The sequence below is a fragment of the Botrytis deweyae genome, assembly GCF_014898535.1.
Source record: "Botrytis deweyae strain B1 chromosome Unknown BDEW_006, whole genome shotgun sequence".
NCBI classification, from domain to species: Eukaryota; Fungi; Ascomycota; class Leotiomycetes; order Helotiales; family Sclerotiniaceae; genus Botrytis; species Botrytis deweyae.
This window is the reverse complement of record NW_024066213.1, coordinates 889,011-905,803: the sequence shown is the minus strand read 5'-3', so window position 1 is coordinate 905,803 and position 16,793 is coordinate 889,011. Positions and strand designations below refer to the sequence as shown.

Sequence of the window (16,793 nt, the reverse complement as noted above, 5' to 3'; positions counted from 1 at the left end):
TTGCCCTAACGTTTCTAGATGCTACTTGTTACATCTACCACTCATCAATCAACCCTCCATTCATTCCGTCTGGAGTCAACCAAATTTCTCATCCGTCTAACTATCCATCCACTCACGACGATCCAAATATCCATCCAGCCATCCAAATATCACAACGTTCAGTTTCATGATCGCCGAAGGAAGGAAAAGAGGGTATCCATCGTAAAATACAAAAATCAGAACTTCAAACTAAACACCAGTATAAACGTCCTCCGTTGCACCCTTCGTGCCAGATGAGCTAATACAAGGCAAATTATGCAAGAGTTCCTGCAGACGCTTAATGTTATTAGCTCTTCTTTCGGAACGAAACCCACGGATGAATCTTACCAGAATGTACATCGACTTAATAGCCACTCATACCGCAATTCCGTAATGCAGTTGGACACATATTTTGCATAATGTGCACGAGACTATCTCCTCAAGTCCGGGTTCACTCGTTCCTAAATTGCGCCTGGAGATCGCCAATCTTTTGTCTGCGAGTGGCGGTGATGTCTTTAATCTCGCTTATACTCCCAAAAATACAGGAAATAAACACTCTCTCGGCGACAAGATCTGGTTCTGAGTGGACAGGACTGTCTTCTTGACCCCAAGAAAAGCGAATGATTTGACCACGAGTGATTTCAAGAGGGGTTTCCCCCGCAAGCGCGTTGGCCGTCTCCTTTCTCTTTCCGACGTGTTGTTTCATTGCCTGTGTGACCAGCTCTGTCTCTTGGAGAACCAGAGTTGTAGGTCCCAGCAAGGTAGTAGCGTATCTGCAATGTAAGGCGTGATTTGCGTTGGTACATTCTATCATGCGACCGTCTCTGTGCCAGCGAGGTATAACGAATTCGTCTGACTTCTGCGTCATTCTCACCACAAACCATACAGCTTCAGGATTGACTTGACAGTCATCTTTGGAGTCCTGAATGGTAAGGGCAAGAAACTTAGCAAGTGTTTTCTTGACAGACCATCGGAAAACACTGCTGTTGTCAGATATAAACTTTGTAGCTTCCGCTACAATGACGTCTGGGGAAGTAATGCCGTAATAATGGTAATGCTCGCCTTCGCAGCGAATATCCTTGATCCTCGGTGTTTTGAGGAGGGAAATGAATATTAGAAAATTGGCAGGGTGCGCGACTTGAGTTTCGTTCTATGTATATTTAGAATCAGCAAAGGTGAGATTTTAAGGTATCACACCAAATAATTCTTAAACTTTATCAAGAACTTACATCAGACTCTAAGTCTTGCTTAGCACTTCCAATGGGCTCAAGTAAGACTGCGCCGACGCCGACCGGAGGAGAAGATGAGTCTTGAAGCTCTTTCTATATCTTGAGATCAGCAAAAGTGATTTCTACCTTATCGGTGTTACGTCAATTGACCAGTTTCCCTTTCCAAAGACTTACCTTGAGTTTGATAGTTCCAATCAAGCGCGTAAGAAAGTCGAGTTGATGACAGTATGGCGCATGTTCTTGCTGTATGTATTTTATGATCAGCAGTAATCATCACCATGCCAACAGTGCGCCAGGTAATTGGAGTACTCTTTAGTAAACTTACCTCTGTTGGGAGAATTTCATTCTTGTCTGTCACCTTTGCTTGGTGTATATCTTTATGTGGAGATATGGCACTGGCAAGATTGATCGCGGTGGGGTTCTCAGAAATAACTCCCATTGCAAGAGGAGTGGGTTGTGATGTGATAGGTGAGGAAGAGCAAGTTGTAGCAGATTCGTTCTGATTGAAAAGTTGATTCTTCCTCAAAGGAAAGCAGGGAGTGGCAAAGAAAACCATTGCGATTGTTGTTGTTGAATTGGATTGATCTTCTCTCAGTTATTTGTTGAGCAAAGTTCTTTTAATAACAAGAGATCCTCAGATTCAATAAAACCAAACGAGCAAGAGATGAAAAAAGCATGACTTGGATTTGACTGCTTAGTCGACTTGCTTAGTCGGGCATAACGACTAAGCAGATGAGAAATTTGATAGAGCATGTTCAAAGTTGTTTTCTACCACATATGGTATCATTTAGTTGTAGATAGTCGGGCATGTTGTTATGAGATGTGGTAGTCATAGGTTATGGCTCGAGAGTGAAGACTTAAGAGTAGATGAGTATTTTAGTTCTGGGAATCAAGTCTTATATGTACAATTGGGAAGGAAGGTATGCTAAAGTGAGTTGTGTGGTTTTAATAGCACTTTAGTTCCAAATCTTCTTCACTATTGATTACACTTTGACATTTCGGAATTTAATATTATCAATTCTAGGTGAAGACAGGCTTCACGCACCCGCCCACTCTCAGCTCCCTTTACCTCTGACCGTCATTCAACTCTAACTGCTGGCTTACTTCAGATTCTCCAACTTTCTTTGAGGGGTGGAGACGTGTTGGGAGGTTTGGTTGAGAACGAGAAGGTAGATGTTCTCTCTTCTCGTTCTCCTCAGAGTTGACCAGTAGAAGGGGGGAGTGATTTAGGAGACAATGATATCAAAGAAATGATAATAAGGATAAGTGAAGTAAAAAAAAATTGGATTATCTCTTGACCTACATATATACCTCTGTATAGTTGATCTTGCTTTTAGAGATATTTCACAGAAAAACTTATACACCAAAGACATAGAGGCTAGTTCCTAGTGGTTGCTTTCTTTTACCAATAGGAAAACAGAATTATGAACTTCAATTGATGTAGTAATAAAAAAAACTTCAGAGGTGATGAAGGTTAGTAAAATTTATATGAAATTTGGCTGTTATGAATAAGCGAGTCAATATCAAATGGCTTTCATTGTCTTTCTTCTACGAAACTATTTATCGATGCACCTGATGACTAGTAAGATGGATATTCCAGGCTCAACACCATCTTCGTCGTCATCTTTTTGTTCTCAGATTTCGTTTACCATAGCACCAATGTTGCTACCAATAGATAGTCTTTGTTAGAGAACTGTGAACAAATAAGGAATTTCAAGAGCTGGAGTGTTTGTGAATTTTAGAACGACAACATAAAAATATTATGAGCAGAAGAATATGACAAGAAGAAACGTGGCAAAGGGGGATATAGAATGGCAGGACATCAAGCCAACTCATTTTCGAACTCAACGATGTGATCGAAATGAGTGTAGAGTACCTAGCTTCATATCATTACTCAAGATATAAAAACTATAATCACGTCTGGGATAGCCTGTAGCACTGAATGTTTGCATGATGTAGAATAAGACTAACAGCAAATAGACTTCTAAGAAGAATTGTAACTTTCCAGAATAGTGTATATTCCAGTCATTGTGTAAGTTGAGGCTTTCTCGCCATCGGAAATTTGAGATGGCTCTTTCATATACCGAACCAAACAAAGGGTAAATTGACAATTATAGCTGTCTCTATACTTTTGTCATCCCATCACTTCCATCATTTTCATGGGGTTCATAAATAATAAACACCATATCGTTATCCTAAATGATCAAATGACAAAAAGCGCGATTCAGAGCGGGAAAGAGTGGAAGAGGAGAAAAGGAGAAGAGGAGAAGAGCAGCAGAAAGTTGCAGTCGTAATCAACATGGAAGAGAGATTGCGTATAAAGATTGAAGAAGTATAGTAGAACCCGCTTGTTCAAATTGATTTCGTTATAGTAAGTATCTGTTGTGATTCTGCATCAGGGGGGTAGCTCATTCTATCCTCACTTCTCTCCTTTCCTCCAATTGCAGAGGACCTTCTCTTCTTTATTCTTACTCTCATACTTAACAGTTGCTACTGATTATTCATTTATGAAGGAAGAGACGACCAGCCCCGATTCATGAATGTCAGACGTACTTTTGTCTACTCGTGGCTCTGTCTTATCAATGAAAAATTGGAGAAACTCGAGCTGGAAATTGAAGCATGAAAGGTATTAAAATAAAGTAAATTCAGACTTGATGTAGATCCTACTATGCTGTCAGATGACATTCCCAAACGGAAAAGATCGTGACTTTCTCAAGTCCCTGAATGGAACTTCATCTTTTGAGGCACCGACCAACTTTAGTCCAAGTCCTCGCAGCCTTTGGCTCTCACTAAACGATTGTTTAGCGTTAAATTGATCTAAGAATCACATATGATGTTTTTGGACCTTCAAATAAAGTATAATTGGGTACCTTGTACCGATCACGCAAACTTAGAGTTTAACCTTATGTAAGCGAGTCGGAACGTGAGGCGAACCCAAGATCTTCTGTGCTCCCTTCACTTCATCACATGCGAACTGTGTTTATGAGTTCGGTCATCACTGCTTTTGTGAAGAATTTGTAACCTTAAATGGCTGGCTGACTTGTAACTTAACTTTATCCTGAAATTGCGCGTGTCTGAATATAAGGAACGATAGTCGCGTAACATACGGGACAATTCGAGACGTCGATCTTTGGATAATACCTACATATGCGATGCAACATATAAAAGGATCTGGTTCCTTGAAATACGCGCTAACCCCGCACCGGCAGATGGTACATGTTGTATCCTAGGACCTTACCACGGGCAAGTTGCCAAGCCCACGATTGGTCAATTTCAACGCCAACTTCCATCAGGGGATAAATCCCCGATGACAGACCACTTATCTGGGCAGCCGTCACTACCTTGCTTGTTATTCTATTGCAAGGTCTCTTCAAGTTGTGTGTTTACAGATAAAGTCTGTACGACACACACTGAGAGTTTGGTCAAGATGACTCGGCCCGATGATCTCCCAAAGGAGACTACAAACCATCCACGACCTATGTGGGGGATCATATGTGAATGCGTGCTACCTTGGACATCCATAGCATCGATCTTATAAAGGTGGTGAATTTCTCTCCAGTTTTGATCTTCACACTTCTCTCAACAAGCAAGGTTAATCTCCACAAGATGCGTCTCATACTTTTCTATATCGGGATGTGCCTGTCAGTCACCGTGGCACAAGTCTGTAATGGATATGCCGAGCTCTGTGATCGTAAATGGTCAGAAATATCCCAAATAGGAACACACGATAGCGCATTCGTGGGAGAATTACCAGCAGAAAACCAGAATCTCGATGTCACCGCTCAACTGAATGCTGGGGTTAGATTTCTTCAAGCCCAGACTCATTATTTTCTCGATACATTGACGTTATGTCATACTTCATGCTTTTTACTAGGTCAGTTCTAAATGCAACTTCTTATCCCGAGCTTAGCCTCTTGCTTTCAACACCTTTAGATAGGATACTTTTGGAATTCAATCGCACTCTTGATCTTGTACCTTCTTTTTAAGCATTTTCTTGAGAAATAACTAATAAGCATCATCTTCAATGCAGATGCTGGGCCAGCTGTTTACTATCTAGAGGATATCAAGAAATGGCTTGATGCGAATCCTAATGAAGTCGTAACTTTACTACTCACGAATGGAGATTATATTCCTGTCGGAAATTTCAGTTCAGCAATGGAAGTGTCTGGTCTGGCAAAATATGCATATACACCACCGCATCAGTTAGCCATAAATGAATGGCCTACGCTTCAGGAACTGATCACGAATGGAGATAGACTTGTTATGTTCCTCGGTGAGTAGTTATCCCTACCATTTTTCACAATTGAAAATTGATCTAACAATATTGAAGACTACGACGCGGATACGAGTGTAGCTCCATATATCCTACCCGAGTTCTCTTACTTTTTCGAAACTGCGTATGATGTAACTACCCCTACATTTCCAACATGTACACTCGATCGTCCCCCAGGATCAAATGGAGATGGACTTTTGCCGTTGATAAACCATTACTTGGATATTGATGTCTTCGGTATCCTCATGCCAAATAGATTGGAGGCTAAAAAGACGGTAAGAACAACTTTCTGCAGGTTATAACAATGACCAATCATTGACTTGAATGTAGAACGCGGCAACAGGTGTAGGTAGTATTGGAGCCCAAGCCGACCTCTGTACCTCAACTTGGGGCCGAAAACCGCGAGTAATGCTCCTGGATTTCTTCGACGTTGGTAAGAGAGTCCCCATACATTCACAAAAAGTCGCAATGCTAAAACAAACCTAGGAAATGCAATAGAAGCACAAATCACATTGAATGGCTTGTAAGAAGGACTTTTAAATGCATCTCATGTTTATTAAAAGTAGTATAGGAACGAGAGCCAGAATCATGAGTCTCAGTCGTTGAAATACTGCCATGCTTCTTGATCATATGACTAAAACGTGCAAATATGTTATTAACTCGCTCCATATAGGCCAGTGAAAAATTCCGCCAGTTCGAAACACACACTTCCTTCTAAATATACACTACTTTTCCTTACTATCGGCGCCATTTCTTTTTTGTGTTAACGGTACTGTTATTTTTGCTTGAGTTTCGAAGATTTCATTGCTGGTCGAGGGACAAATGAAAGGCGTTTGGGTTTGGGCTAGAACGAGCAGTGTCATAGAAGGAGCGTTGGAGTTGAAGATCACTTTGTTCTCAAGTTGACATGCTATTATTTCTGTTTTGAGTTTATCAGTCTAGAATTTTGGCAGCGCAACGCAGATTAGATTTAGACTTCTGTTTTGTATACTTTACGGCTATCATTGTTTAGATATTGAAGGGCATAGAAGGTTAGAATAGGCGACAAGATGTAGATGCCGCGATTGATATCATTGTTTACACTTTAGTCAAATATAAATAGATACTGTTATTTTTGGATTGCGGTAGGGGAGGAATGCTGTTAGCGAGGAAGTTGAGTGAGGGAGGGGGAGGGACACGGTGAATATTATTCAAGGATATGTCTTTGATGAAGATATACTGCACTGTATATAATTATGGCGTTTCTCGATATAAGGGATATAGAGTTTGCTTCATGATTTCAAAGGATGTAGAAAACAAATCGTCGATATTGAAGTCTATCGGAAAGAATGTAAATAGCTTCAAAAATAACGAAAAATCCTGTCCATTTAATTTAAACACATAAAGGGGGGGACCATTTTTTGGCAGTATATAGGGAGATGGGTAGAAAATAAGAGTGTTGTTGAGGGACTTTATAAAGAGAAGATTATGTAGGTAGGAGACAAGGATATTATGTATGATTATGAAGATTATGTAGGAGATAAGGATGTTATGTATGATATGTCCGAAGTTGTCTTAACCGTCCACCATAGTAAGATCTTACATAAATATCGATATACAAACATACCTACAGCCACACTTTTACAAACCAAAATAATCTGGTGATCCATCCCATCAAATACACAGCAAAACATCTCAAATACAAAATTTCCACTCTATCAAACTTCAATTTACTTACTCTAAGATCTTACAACCAACAAAGATAGTCAGCTAGCTAATAACTCCCATCTCTACGCAAGAATTTCTTCCTCTTCCCTCAATCCCCGGAATATCCTCGGTGTCGATAATCCATCTCAATACATACATATGATATACACACTTCCATCACTCACTCACCCTACGAGTCTACCCTACCTCGAGCCTACCTACCCATCCACCACTCAAGCAAACCCCTATTTCTCATCCCTCACTCCCTATATCCTCACTACCCATTCCATCCCATTCCCATCCACAGGAACCAGCACGCCCCGAGTCATGACCACACTCCCGAGCCACCCCAATCAAAAAAACCCGTGTGCTATGTTCTTCCAATCCTATCCACGACCCACAACCCACGGTCCCAGCGTTCCCATGCTACCAAACTCCATCTTAGCTCGCACCTAACAAAATAAACTTAAAAACCCGCTCCCTCTAGCCCACGCACCAACAAATTAGTCCCCGCCGAGCCCGCTTGGCACATTCTCGATTGACTTTTTGCGAAAGGAACTTTCCACGTCAAACACTCAAGTGGTGAAGTGCCGATGCGAAGGGTAGGTACCCTAGGTACCCTTAAGGATCTTCAGAGAGATTTTCAAGCTTGCGAGGGGTTTTGACGTGATACGACTTGAGTTTATTTCACAGTTATGCATTGAATTGTATTGATTTCTTGTAATGGAATTTAATTTGATTCGATTGATATCATTATGTCTTAAGCTGAATATTACTGAAGTGATTGAACAGCAATAATGCGTTATTCATTAGAAAAGTATTTTGATAATAGGTCCAGCAACCAAGCTTTTTTTTCCTCCTCTCCCCCTCTCCTCTACCAAGCAAAGTTGTGTAAAGAATTGAAAGACATTATTTATCTTGATATATCCATAATTCCTATCCCCCATCTCAATGATCCCGTTCCAGTCTAATTACATGTAGAATTTGTCGTGTCATGATATCTCATGCGAGCCAGACTGCTCACAAAGCGAAAGCGGCCAAGAAACCAGCTCCAACAATAGCTCCGGCAGCATTGACTCTACTTCCGGCAGCTGTAGAAACTGTAGCGGGAGCTGAAGCTGAAGAAGTGGCTGAAGAAATAGCAGAGGAAGCGGATGATAGAACTGAAGATACACTTGAAGAAGCCGCGCTAGTGGCGCTAGCAATAGAGCTACCTGCTGAGGAAATGTTGCTAATGACAGATGAAGAAGCTGAATCGGTTGAAGATGAAGACGATGCTTGGGTCGAAGATGCGGCGGCTGAAGAACCTGATGAACCAGAAGCTGCTTGGAGAGCACAGATTTCGGTAGTGATTTTTTGAGTGGCTATTAAATTTGTTAGGATATGCTACGATTGTTTGAAAAATTTGAAGACTTACTCAAAGTGTCAGAGGCAGAGCATCCAGCTGCGATACATGGAGTGGCAGCTTTGGTGATAGCGTCTTTAGCATCACCGCATTGGCATGCAAAGTCGGTAATACTACATCCAGCACCACTGGAAGCTGTTGACAAGCAGGCAAGGGCACAAGATGGGAGTTGTGCCACTTCACTAGCGATACTTTGGGAGTAAGCCACTGAGGCAAGGAGGGCAGAAATGGCAGCGTATGTGAATTGCATGTTTGCGTTAATGATTGCTTTTGAAACAAGAAGTGTGTTGTTGAAGAAAACTGGTATGGAGATAAAGATTGAAGTTTTTTAATGTGCGATGTAACTTTGTTGTAGAATCAAAAGAGAAGGGGACCAGCTTTATCTTATAGGTTCAACGAGGGTATGTAATTACCTGCAGATGGTTACTTTTTAGTGTTGTACGAAGTCCGAGCGGAGTTCTGTGCACAAATGGCATCGATGAGCACTTACTCGGGAACCAATAATCTGAGTGATTTTATTGATCTTCCTCGGGCTCAATACAGAAAAGAGGTCCATCACCGTTGATACGTCGGGTGGCGGAAAGCTATTCCCTGCAGCAAAATTTGCCGTGCCTAGGAGGTACTGAAGTAGTAAGAACTCGAGTAATCAGTTGTAAATTGTAACGTGCAAGCCAGCCTTCAAAAGGCATCTGGTAGCGTGATAGATCTTTTCAGACATACATCTAGGTCCACGCGTTGATAAGAGTTTGACTGTTAAACGAACTAGGTAAATAGCAATGCATCTACTACCTACCTACCTAGTAATTGCAACTTTGCATCTCCTTGGGTAGACATACTTGATCTATTTTTTCTCCAGCCTTTTCCTTTACCAATTTCAATTACCTTAATATATCGACAATTGTGTAAATGTGTGCGTTAATCACCGGAAAATACTACCCCAATTATTACCCCGGACGGGCTGGAACCCCAGAAAAAGGAATTACGGTAAAAGGGAACTGGGTTCTCATATCAGAGATAGCATCATCAACCAGTAGATCATCCGAAAGAGATAAAATAATCCTTGACCAATAAAGCAAGCATGACCGTTTAACCCTTGATGTTTGTTTAACCCTTGCTTCCCGATAAAAAACATTATCCATATTGATCGTTGAATTGCGAGTCATCTTGACTTGCCCCAATCAGAACTTGGCTAAATGGTTTGTTCAACTGCAAAAAGAAGAATTCATCAGGGGTTTCTCGCACGCACCTGGGTCTGACCAGGTATCAAATGCAAATACATTGCACATGAAATATTCTGCATGCCGAGGTGGACGTACATACTTATCAGCCTTGCTTGAAAACGTTAGAATTTGGATAAATCGCTGCATTAGATTGTTGCGTTGTTGAATTGATGCATGAGGGGAAATGAAAGTAACCACGGGAAAAGAATATACTCGCAAAAGAAAGAGATTTCCTTGGAAGCAACCCTGGGCCAGAGAGATAATCGAGATGATTAATATATTGAAGTCAAAAAACAAATTCTGATGAATTTCAAAAGTATTCCGAGGTGCAAATGAACATGTGGAGGTATCGACGTTTGAGAATCCCGATGGACAAAAACTCTAAGTGATGAGTGAGACATAGACAAATTGTCTTTTTGACGTTTGATTGCGGGGTAATTGAAGCCATATCCACCAAGACCTCCACTAAAGCTTCGTGTCTTCACAGTGATGCACGGAGTAGAAGAGAGAGAGAGAAAGACCTTACTTTATTCTGACAACATGCGCACTGAGGGAATAGCTTCTTGTCAAGGATCATTGTCGGAGTAAATTCCAATCTCAGCAATGTGGATACTGGAAGGATTTGTATACGAACTATCTCATGCGTGACTTATTTGACTCCAATGATGGAAGGAGCATCCGAAGATTGCACACTCTCGAGACACTACAAACCGAGATACTTCTTCGCCCAGAGATCCATCGTTCCCGGGAACATTTTCTCGGTCTGAAAGATCGTGTTCCCACACCAATTCCCCAGAAAATCATCTTAACCTTAAGCACGGCAATTAATGGGTACGTCAAGGAACAGGTCGCATCCTTCCATCAATGTTTAAGTACAGACTTTTTCGTGTAAGATTTGAAAAGTATGTATCTACCTTGAGCGGTCCTTAATTTCGCCTCACTCATCTCGACTACTCCACTCAGCCTGGCAAAGTTTTCTGCTGTCAACTCCTCTCCTCTTACTCCGGCATGGAAATTGGATCCCTTAAATAACTTCCAGACAATTTGTAACCATATTGCGTCGACACGCACGTCGGGAATTGTTGCCCATGGGGACCAAATGACTGCAGGTCGATTGAATGCATCGTGGGCAATTGATACGAGAAATTGAAGTGACTGGTTGCAATCCAGCCAATGCGGTATGTGTGAAAATAGGAGGGAGAAGGCAATGATGGAGAAAGTACGGTCAACAAGGCGACACGAGCGAAGTGACGATGTGGGAAGGTAACTGAGTATATGCCTGAGCAGTTCTGGTGCCATGCTATCCATGTTCAATGGTAAGGGTAGAACAGAAAGTCGGAGGAATCTGGGTAGAAATTGCGAAGAGCCATTGTATTTGAATATAGACATTGAATACCGACACCTTGATGGGAAGCAAATGAGGCCAATACTAATGAAGCAATGAACTTAAGCTCAGCGTACTGTAGATCCAATCATTTTCCTTCGCATCGAAGAGTTGTTTTCCAAGTACCCATCAAGGTTTGTAGAATCAAGGTTAGGATTGAGGTCGCAGTAAACCTTCAGCTTCCTGTTGTTCCTCTTCCCACCAGTCCTTGAACGTTGTCAATCTTTTGGTTCTTTCTATCGCCATTCGTTTGCCTGGAGCTGTCTTCATCATTCCTCCTAGTTTCTCCAGTTTGTCTTCGAAATGCTGAATGGTCTCTCCCATATCCCTTGCACCTTTTGCTCCGCCGAATGTGAACGTTCTTCCAATTCCAATCGCGCCTGCAGTAAAAGAAAAATTTAGCTTCGTCTTCTTGTCGTTCAATTTCAAGGATGCAGCCTTACCAATAGCATCGAGCCGGTCAGCATCTTGGACTATAGCCAGCTCTGGGTATTTCTCGATCATGCCCCTCACTGATGCCATATCCTTGATCTCACTCGAATACGAAACTCCGAGAACGATTCTCTGCACTTTGACGGCCAGCTTTTCTTCGGCCCCAAAACCTAATAGTGTTGATAGCACCAAAGTATTTGGATCCTGCCCAGGTAAGAGATACTTCTTGTCGCCTACATCATGCAAAAGTGCCGCCAAAGTGACAACCTGTAGATCTAATTCTGGGCCGCCTATCCTCTCTGCCTTAAGCTCCTTGTATATCCTATGCGCCAGCCCAACAACGCGTCGAATGTGGTTGAAGTCGTGAGATCCATCATATGCGCTCATGTATTTCTCGACAAAAGCTGTAACTTGCACAATCAGACCAGCATTTTGTGCCATCTTCGGTTTGGTATTGTTTGGTTTCGGTGTAATTGTGGAAGGTAGGTGAGACGATGGAGTATTGATAACTGCGGGGCCTTCTGAGTATTCGCGAAATTCAGAATAACGAGACCTTCGTCGCATACCGAGCTTTTGTCGTAAGCGGCCCAGATTCGATCTTTTTATTTCGAACCCTTCGGAAATCAAAGCTTGAGTAATTTGGTCATCATTGAGATTTGAATTATAATGATAAGTTAATCGATCCTGGAGAGCTTGAGGGATGGGTCCGCGATTTCTTTTGCGAACATTCCATGCTGCCAAACTTCGAGACACTTTACGCTCAGAGACATCTAAACCTAATTCTCGATTGAGCTTTCTGGTGATGTTGATGATAGGGGTATTTTCTTCGGCGAAGAGTTTGACTATAAGATCTTTATACGGTTCCAAACTCACGCCAGGAGGACGACCAGGTTTTCGAGATGTGGAATTGATTTCTGGGGTACCATTGTGTTGTTCTAGAAGTTCTTCGGGACTTAGAGTTGGAGGCATAATGAGAAGGGTTGAATGAATTTTGACGACAAGGTCTTATGAAAATCAAACCTATTTTGGCGGGTGGTGTGATGATTCTTTTTCGGTCACCGTATTATATCTCTCACAGAATCGAAACGTCTTCTACAATGCAATGTACACTCGAGACACTCTCGAGATGTCTACATAGAGTACAAGCAAGATGAATATTGACATCGTTTCTCCTTCATATAAATACTGCACGTTTCCAACAGTTTATCCCCAAGTTTTCAAGGCACATATTGGCATCAAAACAGAGGGTTCCTTGATATGTTCCAAATGTCAATGATTTGCTATCTGCTATAACTACCTACCTATGACCGGCTTTTGCTGAATACGATGTCAAACTCAAACTTGCCTCGGGATGAAGGGAGCGGGGGAGCTACTCGGTACTTCCTCGCTCTATCAACAGACCGGTAAATAGGAAGCTTGAGGTGTGGAACCTCGTGAACTTGAGATCTTCCTTCATTCACAGAAAGGGCTCAAGATCATAATTACTATTTGAAAATGTCAGATATGCAATCCAAAGTTAACAGTCGACTCACTCAAGTCACCGATTTCTTAACCGGCAACAAGACTGCCACGACCATTCCATTCGACCCTACTTCCACCAAGTTTCCCAATAGAAAGGATGTTCCACGAAGAGAGGATGCACCCGAAGGAGCGTAAGTAGGATGTGCGGTTTCTAGAAGCTCAACTAACGTCTAAAAGTGCGTGGGTTTGGGGGCCTGATGATTATGTACGTAATTCTGACATTATAATTTTCAATGCCGTTAAACGATTACATAGATTGGAAGATTAAATCTTCTCACCCCAGCTCGAGTCACTGCCGCATCCAATGAAATCCAAAGCGGGGAGATTGTTCCATTGAACCTCCCTTTGAACGTACCAGAAGTACCAGCTTTTCATCGAGAACCGTTTGAGCATAGCATTAAAGAGCTAGCTCCGGGATTGGCGTATGATGATGTATATTCATTAAACACACAATCAGGTACACAATGGGATGGTTTCAGACATATTGCACACATGCCCACAGGCAACTTTTATAATGGGACTAAAGGGAAGGATATAATTGGAGCTGAAAAGGATGATAACAAATGTGGAATTCATCATTGGGCTGAGCATGGCATAGCTGGTCGCGGTATCTTGATTGACTACTGGACGTATGCAAAGGAGAACGGAATTGTCTATGGTAATTAAACACCATCAAATCTATATCATTTCATTGTCTGACACAGATATGTAGATCCATTTGACTATCACACTATATCCTACGCAGAATTGCAAGCTGCCGGAAAAGCCCAAGGTATCGATATCCGCCCCGCTTCCCAAGGCGGCAATATTCAAATCGGAGATCTGCTTTTCATTCGTTCGGGCTTCGTATCTACATACCACAGCAAATCACCAGAAGCACGAAAGGCCGCTGCTCTCAGACCACACGGAATCGGACCTGATGATGGTCAGAGGTGGGCCGGTCTCAAGCAAGATGAGGATATGCTCGATTGGTTGCATGATTGCTACTTTTCGGCTGTCGCAGGTGATGCGCCTGCTTTTGAGGCTTGGCCATCGCAAGAGCATTACATGTTACATGAATATATACTCGCCATGTGGGGTATGCCTCTGGGAGAAATGTTTGACTTGGAGAAATTGGCAAAGATGTGTAGAGAAAAAGGAAGGTGGAGCTTCTTTGTTACTAGTGCTCCGAATCACTGTCAAGGAGGTGTATCCAGTCATGGAAACGCAATTGCTATATTTTGAGAGTTGGCGCAAGTGTAACTTGTCTGTATATCTTCGCCATTCCTTTTTGGGGGGTATTTCATCACATTGCCATGTGTGGTCAATATATAGTTTTCTTCTTTCCATAAATATATACATTGTATCCTTTATCTCCTGCCCCTGAATCAAATCAGACTCATCAAATCCAATAACTATCTCATCTCATCTTGTATTCCTAATGATATTCGACAACCCAAACTGTAAGATTGACAAGAAAAATCAATCAACAGAATGTTATCCGCACACCAAGTATATATATCCCCAAAATACAATTCATCTCCCAAATCCATCGAATGCATGTTCAAATTTGGCGAAATTCTTCCAAATCTCGTTGGAAATAAAGTACTAGGTTCTACTATGTTTGGAAATTGATGTCCGGAAAGTCTGCGCTATAAAAAATTTTATAGTGCGATGTATCCTCGAATCTTTTGTAGTATCCTCCTCCTCCTCTGCTTCTCCTGCTTTTCCTTCTTCTTCTCCTTATATACCTCTCATCATACGCCTACCCCTACACCTAATGCCCCAATGAAATAACTCCCGCGACATTAAAAATGTTCAAAAACGAGAAATTACTAAAAGTACTCACGAATTTGATATTATCGCAGAAAAGACATAAGACAGTGATTGATTCATGAGAAAAGACCAGTGCTTAAGTTAATAGATTATGAAAATCCATCGACATCTTTGCTCGTATGATCACTACTTTTTGCAGGATGTGAATACACATAGATTATTCATACGTAGACAAACTACCCGAGTGGATTCAAGTTATCACTTATCTTTAGGTAAAATCTAAACACCAATAAAGCTATAACCAAGGCACCACTGCAGAAGACTATCTTCGTATACGAATCCATCCTATTCTATCTCTCCATCCAAACTACCACTAACACCATCCAGCATCTCATTCCCAACCTTCCAAAGCAATTTTTTTTTAATCTTCATTCGACTCCGTCTCATCCTCACTCCTCTCCTTCATTTCCTTATTCCAAGTATTTCCCTTCCCCCTCCCTCCCTTCTTCCCCTTAACACCCTTTCCCCTCAATCCAACCGGAACCTCCTTCTTCACCACTCCATTCTCGAACAATACCCCAATATCTGCTCGTCTCGCAATAACCTTTTTCCACACATTCTTACTAATAACACCTTCATCATCCCCCTCGCTTAATATTCCCCCATTGCCGGTTTTGTACCATTTGATCTCGGGGTGAGATTCAAGAGTTGATTTGAGAGAGATGTAGATGGACACATCTGCATCGTCTTTACTAGTGGATGAAGAGGTTCGAGCCTCGGTCCCATCAGAGGAGACAGAGATACTAGAAAATGCTAGATGAGCTTGCCCGCCTGCTTTTTTGATACCTCCGGAAGCGAGAATGAGTGGGTAGTTTGCGTACGAGGTTTCGTAAACGACGAGATCAGGTAGATCTACGGTGGAAGCGGTGAGAAGTTGAAGGGAGATAGAGGAGAGATTTGTTGAGGTGGTGGTTGTGGGAGTAGAAGAAGTGTTGAGACGAATGAGGTAGTTGGATGGAGATTCTGACTCGGATTCGGATGAGGTAATCGACTTTATGGTGAACCGGGATTTTGCAGAAGGAGACTGAATGATGTTTTGAAGTTCTAAGAGATTGAGATCAAGGGAATTGAGGTCATCGAGCTATGGAGCTGTTAGGTGATTGATGCCTGGAAAATGACGTTTTTGTTGGACGAGCAAATTCAAATGTCGTGAAAGTTCTAAAACTCAGGTCATTTGTACTTACGACTTTTGCACAATTGAGCCAGCCCTCAGAACTAGCGGCAAGCTTCTCTGAGTCCTCTCCCTGTTCCTGGTCTTGTTCTACTGAACGTTTGAGAATCTTGGTAAGGGCTCGAGTGATAGTAGAGTCGCGTTCCGCAATAATGCTGTAGCCTCTCTGACGAGTCTTCTTATTATTGGAGATACTTCCTCCATGTTTACCTCTACCGTGTCTAGATTGATTGTTGGAGATGGGAGAGGGAGCCATGATCTCTCTATCAAGAGTCATGGCTGAAAGTGGTTGCATGACAGCAGCTGCCATTGTGCTGTTTTCAATGAAAGACTGGAAAAAGAATTGGTTTATGTAAGAGTTGTACACACTAAAAAGAACCAAAAGCTGAGAGAATGGTGATACAGCTTTTTCAGACAAGGAAATACCGTGAGATATAAGAGATGAAGACTTGCGGTAACACAGCTTACATGCCATCAACAAGGAAGTATCATTATGATCATGTCGTATTGATTCGCCAAGCACACAACGTTTCAGTCGCGGGACATCGGGCCATGGCATCTATCCCCTACATCACTTGTAACGAGTGATTTACGTTATATGGCGGGGGCGGGACTTGCAATAATCCAAAATCTGATTGA

At 42.0% G+C, this 16,793-nt stretch overlaps 7 protein-coding genes across 7 annotated transcripts; 2 read left to right on the top strand and 5 right to left on the bottom strand.

The window, feature by feature from the left end:
* Positions 1–469: 469 nt before the first annotated feature.
* EAE98_003484 (uncharacterized protein) lies at positions 470–1,803 on the bottom strand (the record flags this gene model as incomplete). Its single annotated transcript, XM_038951104.1, has 4 exons — positions 470–1,168; positions 1,248–1,340; positions 1,422–1,490; positions 1,573–1,803. The coding sequence occupies 4 exons, from the start codon at positions 1,801–1,803 to the stop codon at positions 470–472; spliced, it is 1,092 nt and encodes a 363-aa protein (XP_038812568.1).
* Positions 1,804–4,853: 3,050 nt separating this feature from the next.
* Positions 4,854–6,287, top strand: EAE98_003483 (uncharacterized protein; the record flags this gene model as incomplete). The annotated part of the gene is made up of 6 exons (XM_038951103.1): positions 4,854–5,121; positions 5,278–5,520; positions 5,578–5,795; positions 5,851–5,953; positions 6,007–6,043; positions 6,194–6,287. 6 exons carry the CDS (start codon positions 4,854–4,856, stop codon positions 6,285–6,287), a joined length of 963 nt encoding a protein of 320 aa, XP_038812567.1.
* Positions 6,288–8,226: 1,939 nt separating this feature from the next.
* Positions 8,227–8,861, bottom strand: EAE98_003482 (uncharacterized protein; the record flags this gene model as incomplete). The annotated part of the gene is made up of 2 exons (XM_038951102.1): positions 8,227–8,570; positions 8,624–8,861. 2 exons carry the CDS (start codon positions 8,859–8,861, stop codon positions 8,227–8,229), a joined length of 582 nt encoding a protein of 193 aa, XP_038812566.1.
* A 1,831-nt stretch (positions 8,862–10,692) lies between these two features.
* On the bottom strand, positions 10,693–11,139 carry EAE98_003481 (uncharacterized protein; the record flags this gene model as incomplete). Its single annotated transcript, XM_038951101.1, has 1 exon — positions 10,693–11,139. The coding sequence occupies one exon, from the start codon at positions 11,137–11,139 to the stop codon at positions 10,693–10,695; it is 447 nt and encodes a 148-aa protein (XP_038812565.1).
* A 226-nt stretch (positions 11,140–11,365) lies between these two features.
* EAE98_003480 (uncharacterized protein) lies at positions 11,366–12,616 on the bottom strand (the record flags this gene model as incomplete). Its single annotated transcript, XM_038951100.1, has 2 exons — positions 11,366–11,595; positions 11,659–12,616. The coding sequence occupies 2 exons, from the start codon at positions 12,614–12,616 to the stop codon at positions 11,366–11,368; spliced, it is 1,188 nt and encodes a 395-aa protein (XP_038812564.1).
* A 184-nt stretch (positions 12,617–12,800) lies between these two features.
* EAE98_003479 (uncharacterized protein) lies at positions 12,801–14,556 on the top strand. Its single transcript, XM_038951099.1, has 4 exons — positions 12,801–13,299; positions 13,346–13,373; positions 13,424–13,826; positions 13,881–14,556. The coding sequence occupies exons 1-4, from the start codon at positions 13,142–13,144 to the stop codon at positions 14,390–14,392; spliced, it is 1,101 nt and encodes a 366-aa protein (XP_038812563.1). The 5' UTR covers positions 12,801–13,141; the 3' UTR covers positions 14,393–14,556.
* Positions 14,557–15,344: 788 nt separating this feature from the next.
* EAE98_003478 (uncharacterized protein) lies at positions 15,345–16,464 on the bottom strand (the record flags this gene model as incomplete). The annotated part of the gene is made up of 2 exons (XM_038951098.1): positions 15,345–16,064; positions 16,168–16,464. 2 exons carry the CDS (start codon positions 16,462–16,464, stop codon positions 15,345–15,347), a joined length of 1,017 nt encoding a protein of 338 aa, XP_038812562.1.
* Positions 16,465–16,793: the final 329 nt, after the last annotated feature.

Bases quoted from the DNA above. Each gene is read 5' to 3' on its own strand.
- EAE98_003479 (XM_038951099.1), top strand. From the start codon at position 13,142: ATGTCAGATATGCAATCCAAAGTTAACAGTCGACTCACTCAAGTCACC. The intron at 13,300-13,345 runs GTAAGTAGGATG...AACGTCTAAAAG, and splicing joins GAGGATGCACCCGAAGGAGC to TGCGTGGGTTTGGGGGCCTG. The intron at 13,374-13,423 runs GTACGTAATTCT...ACGATTACATAG, and splicing joins TTTGGGGGCCTGATGATTAT to ATTGGAAGATTAAATCTTCT.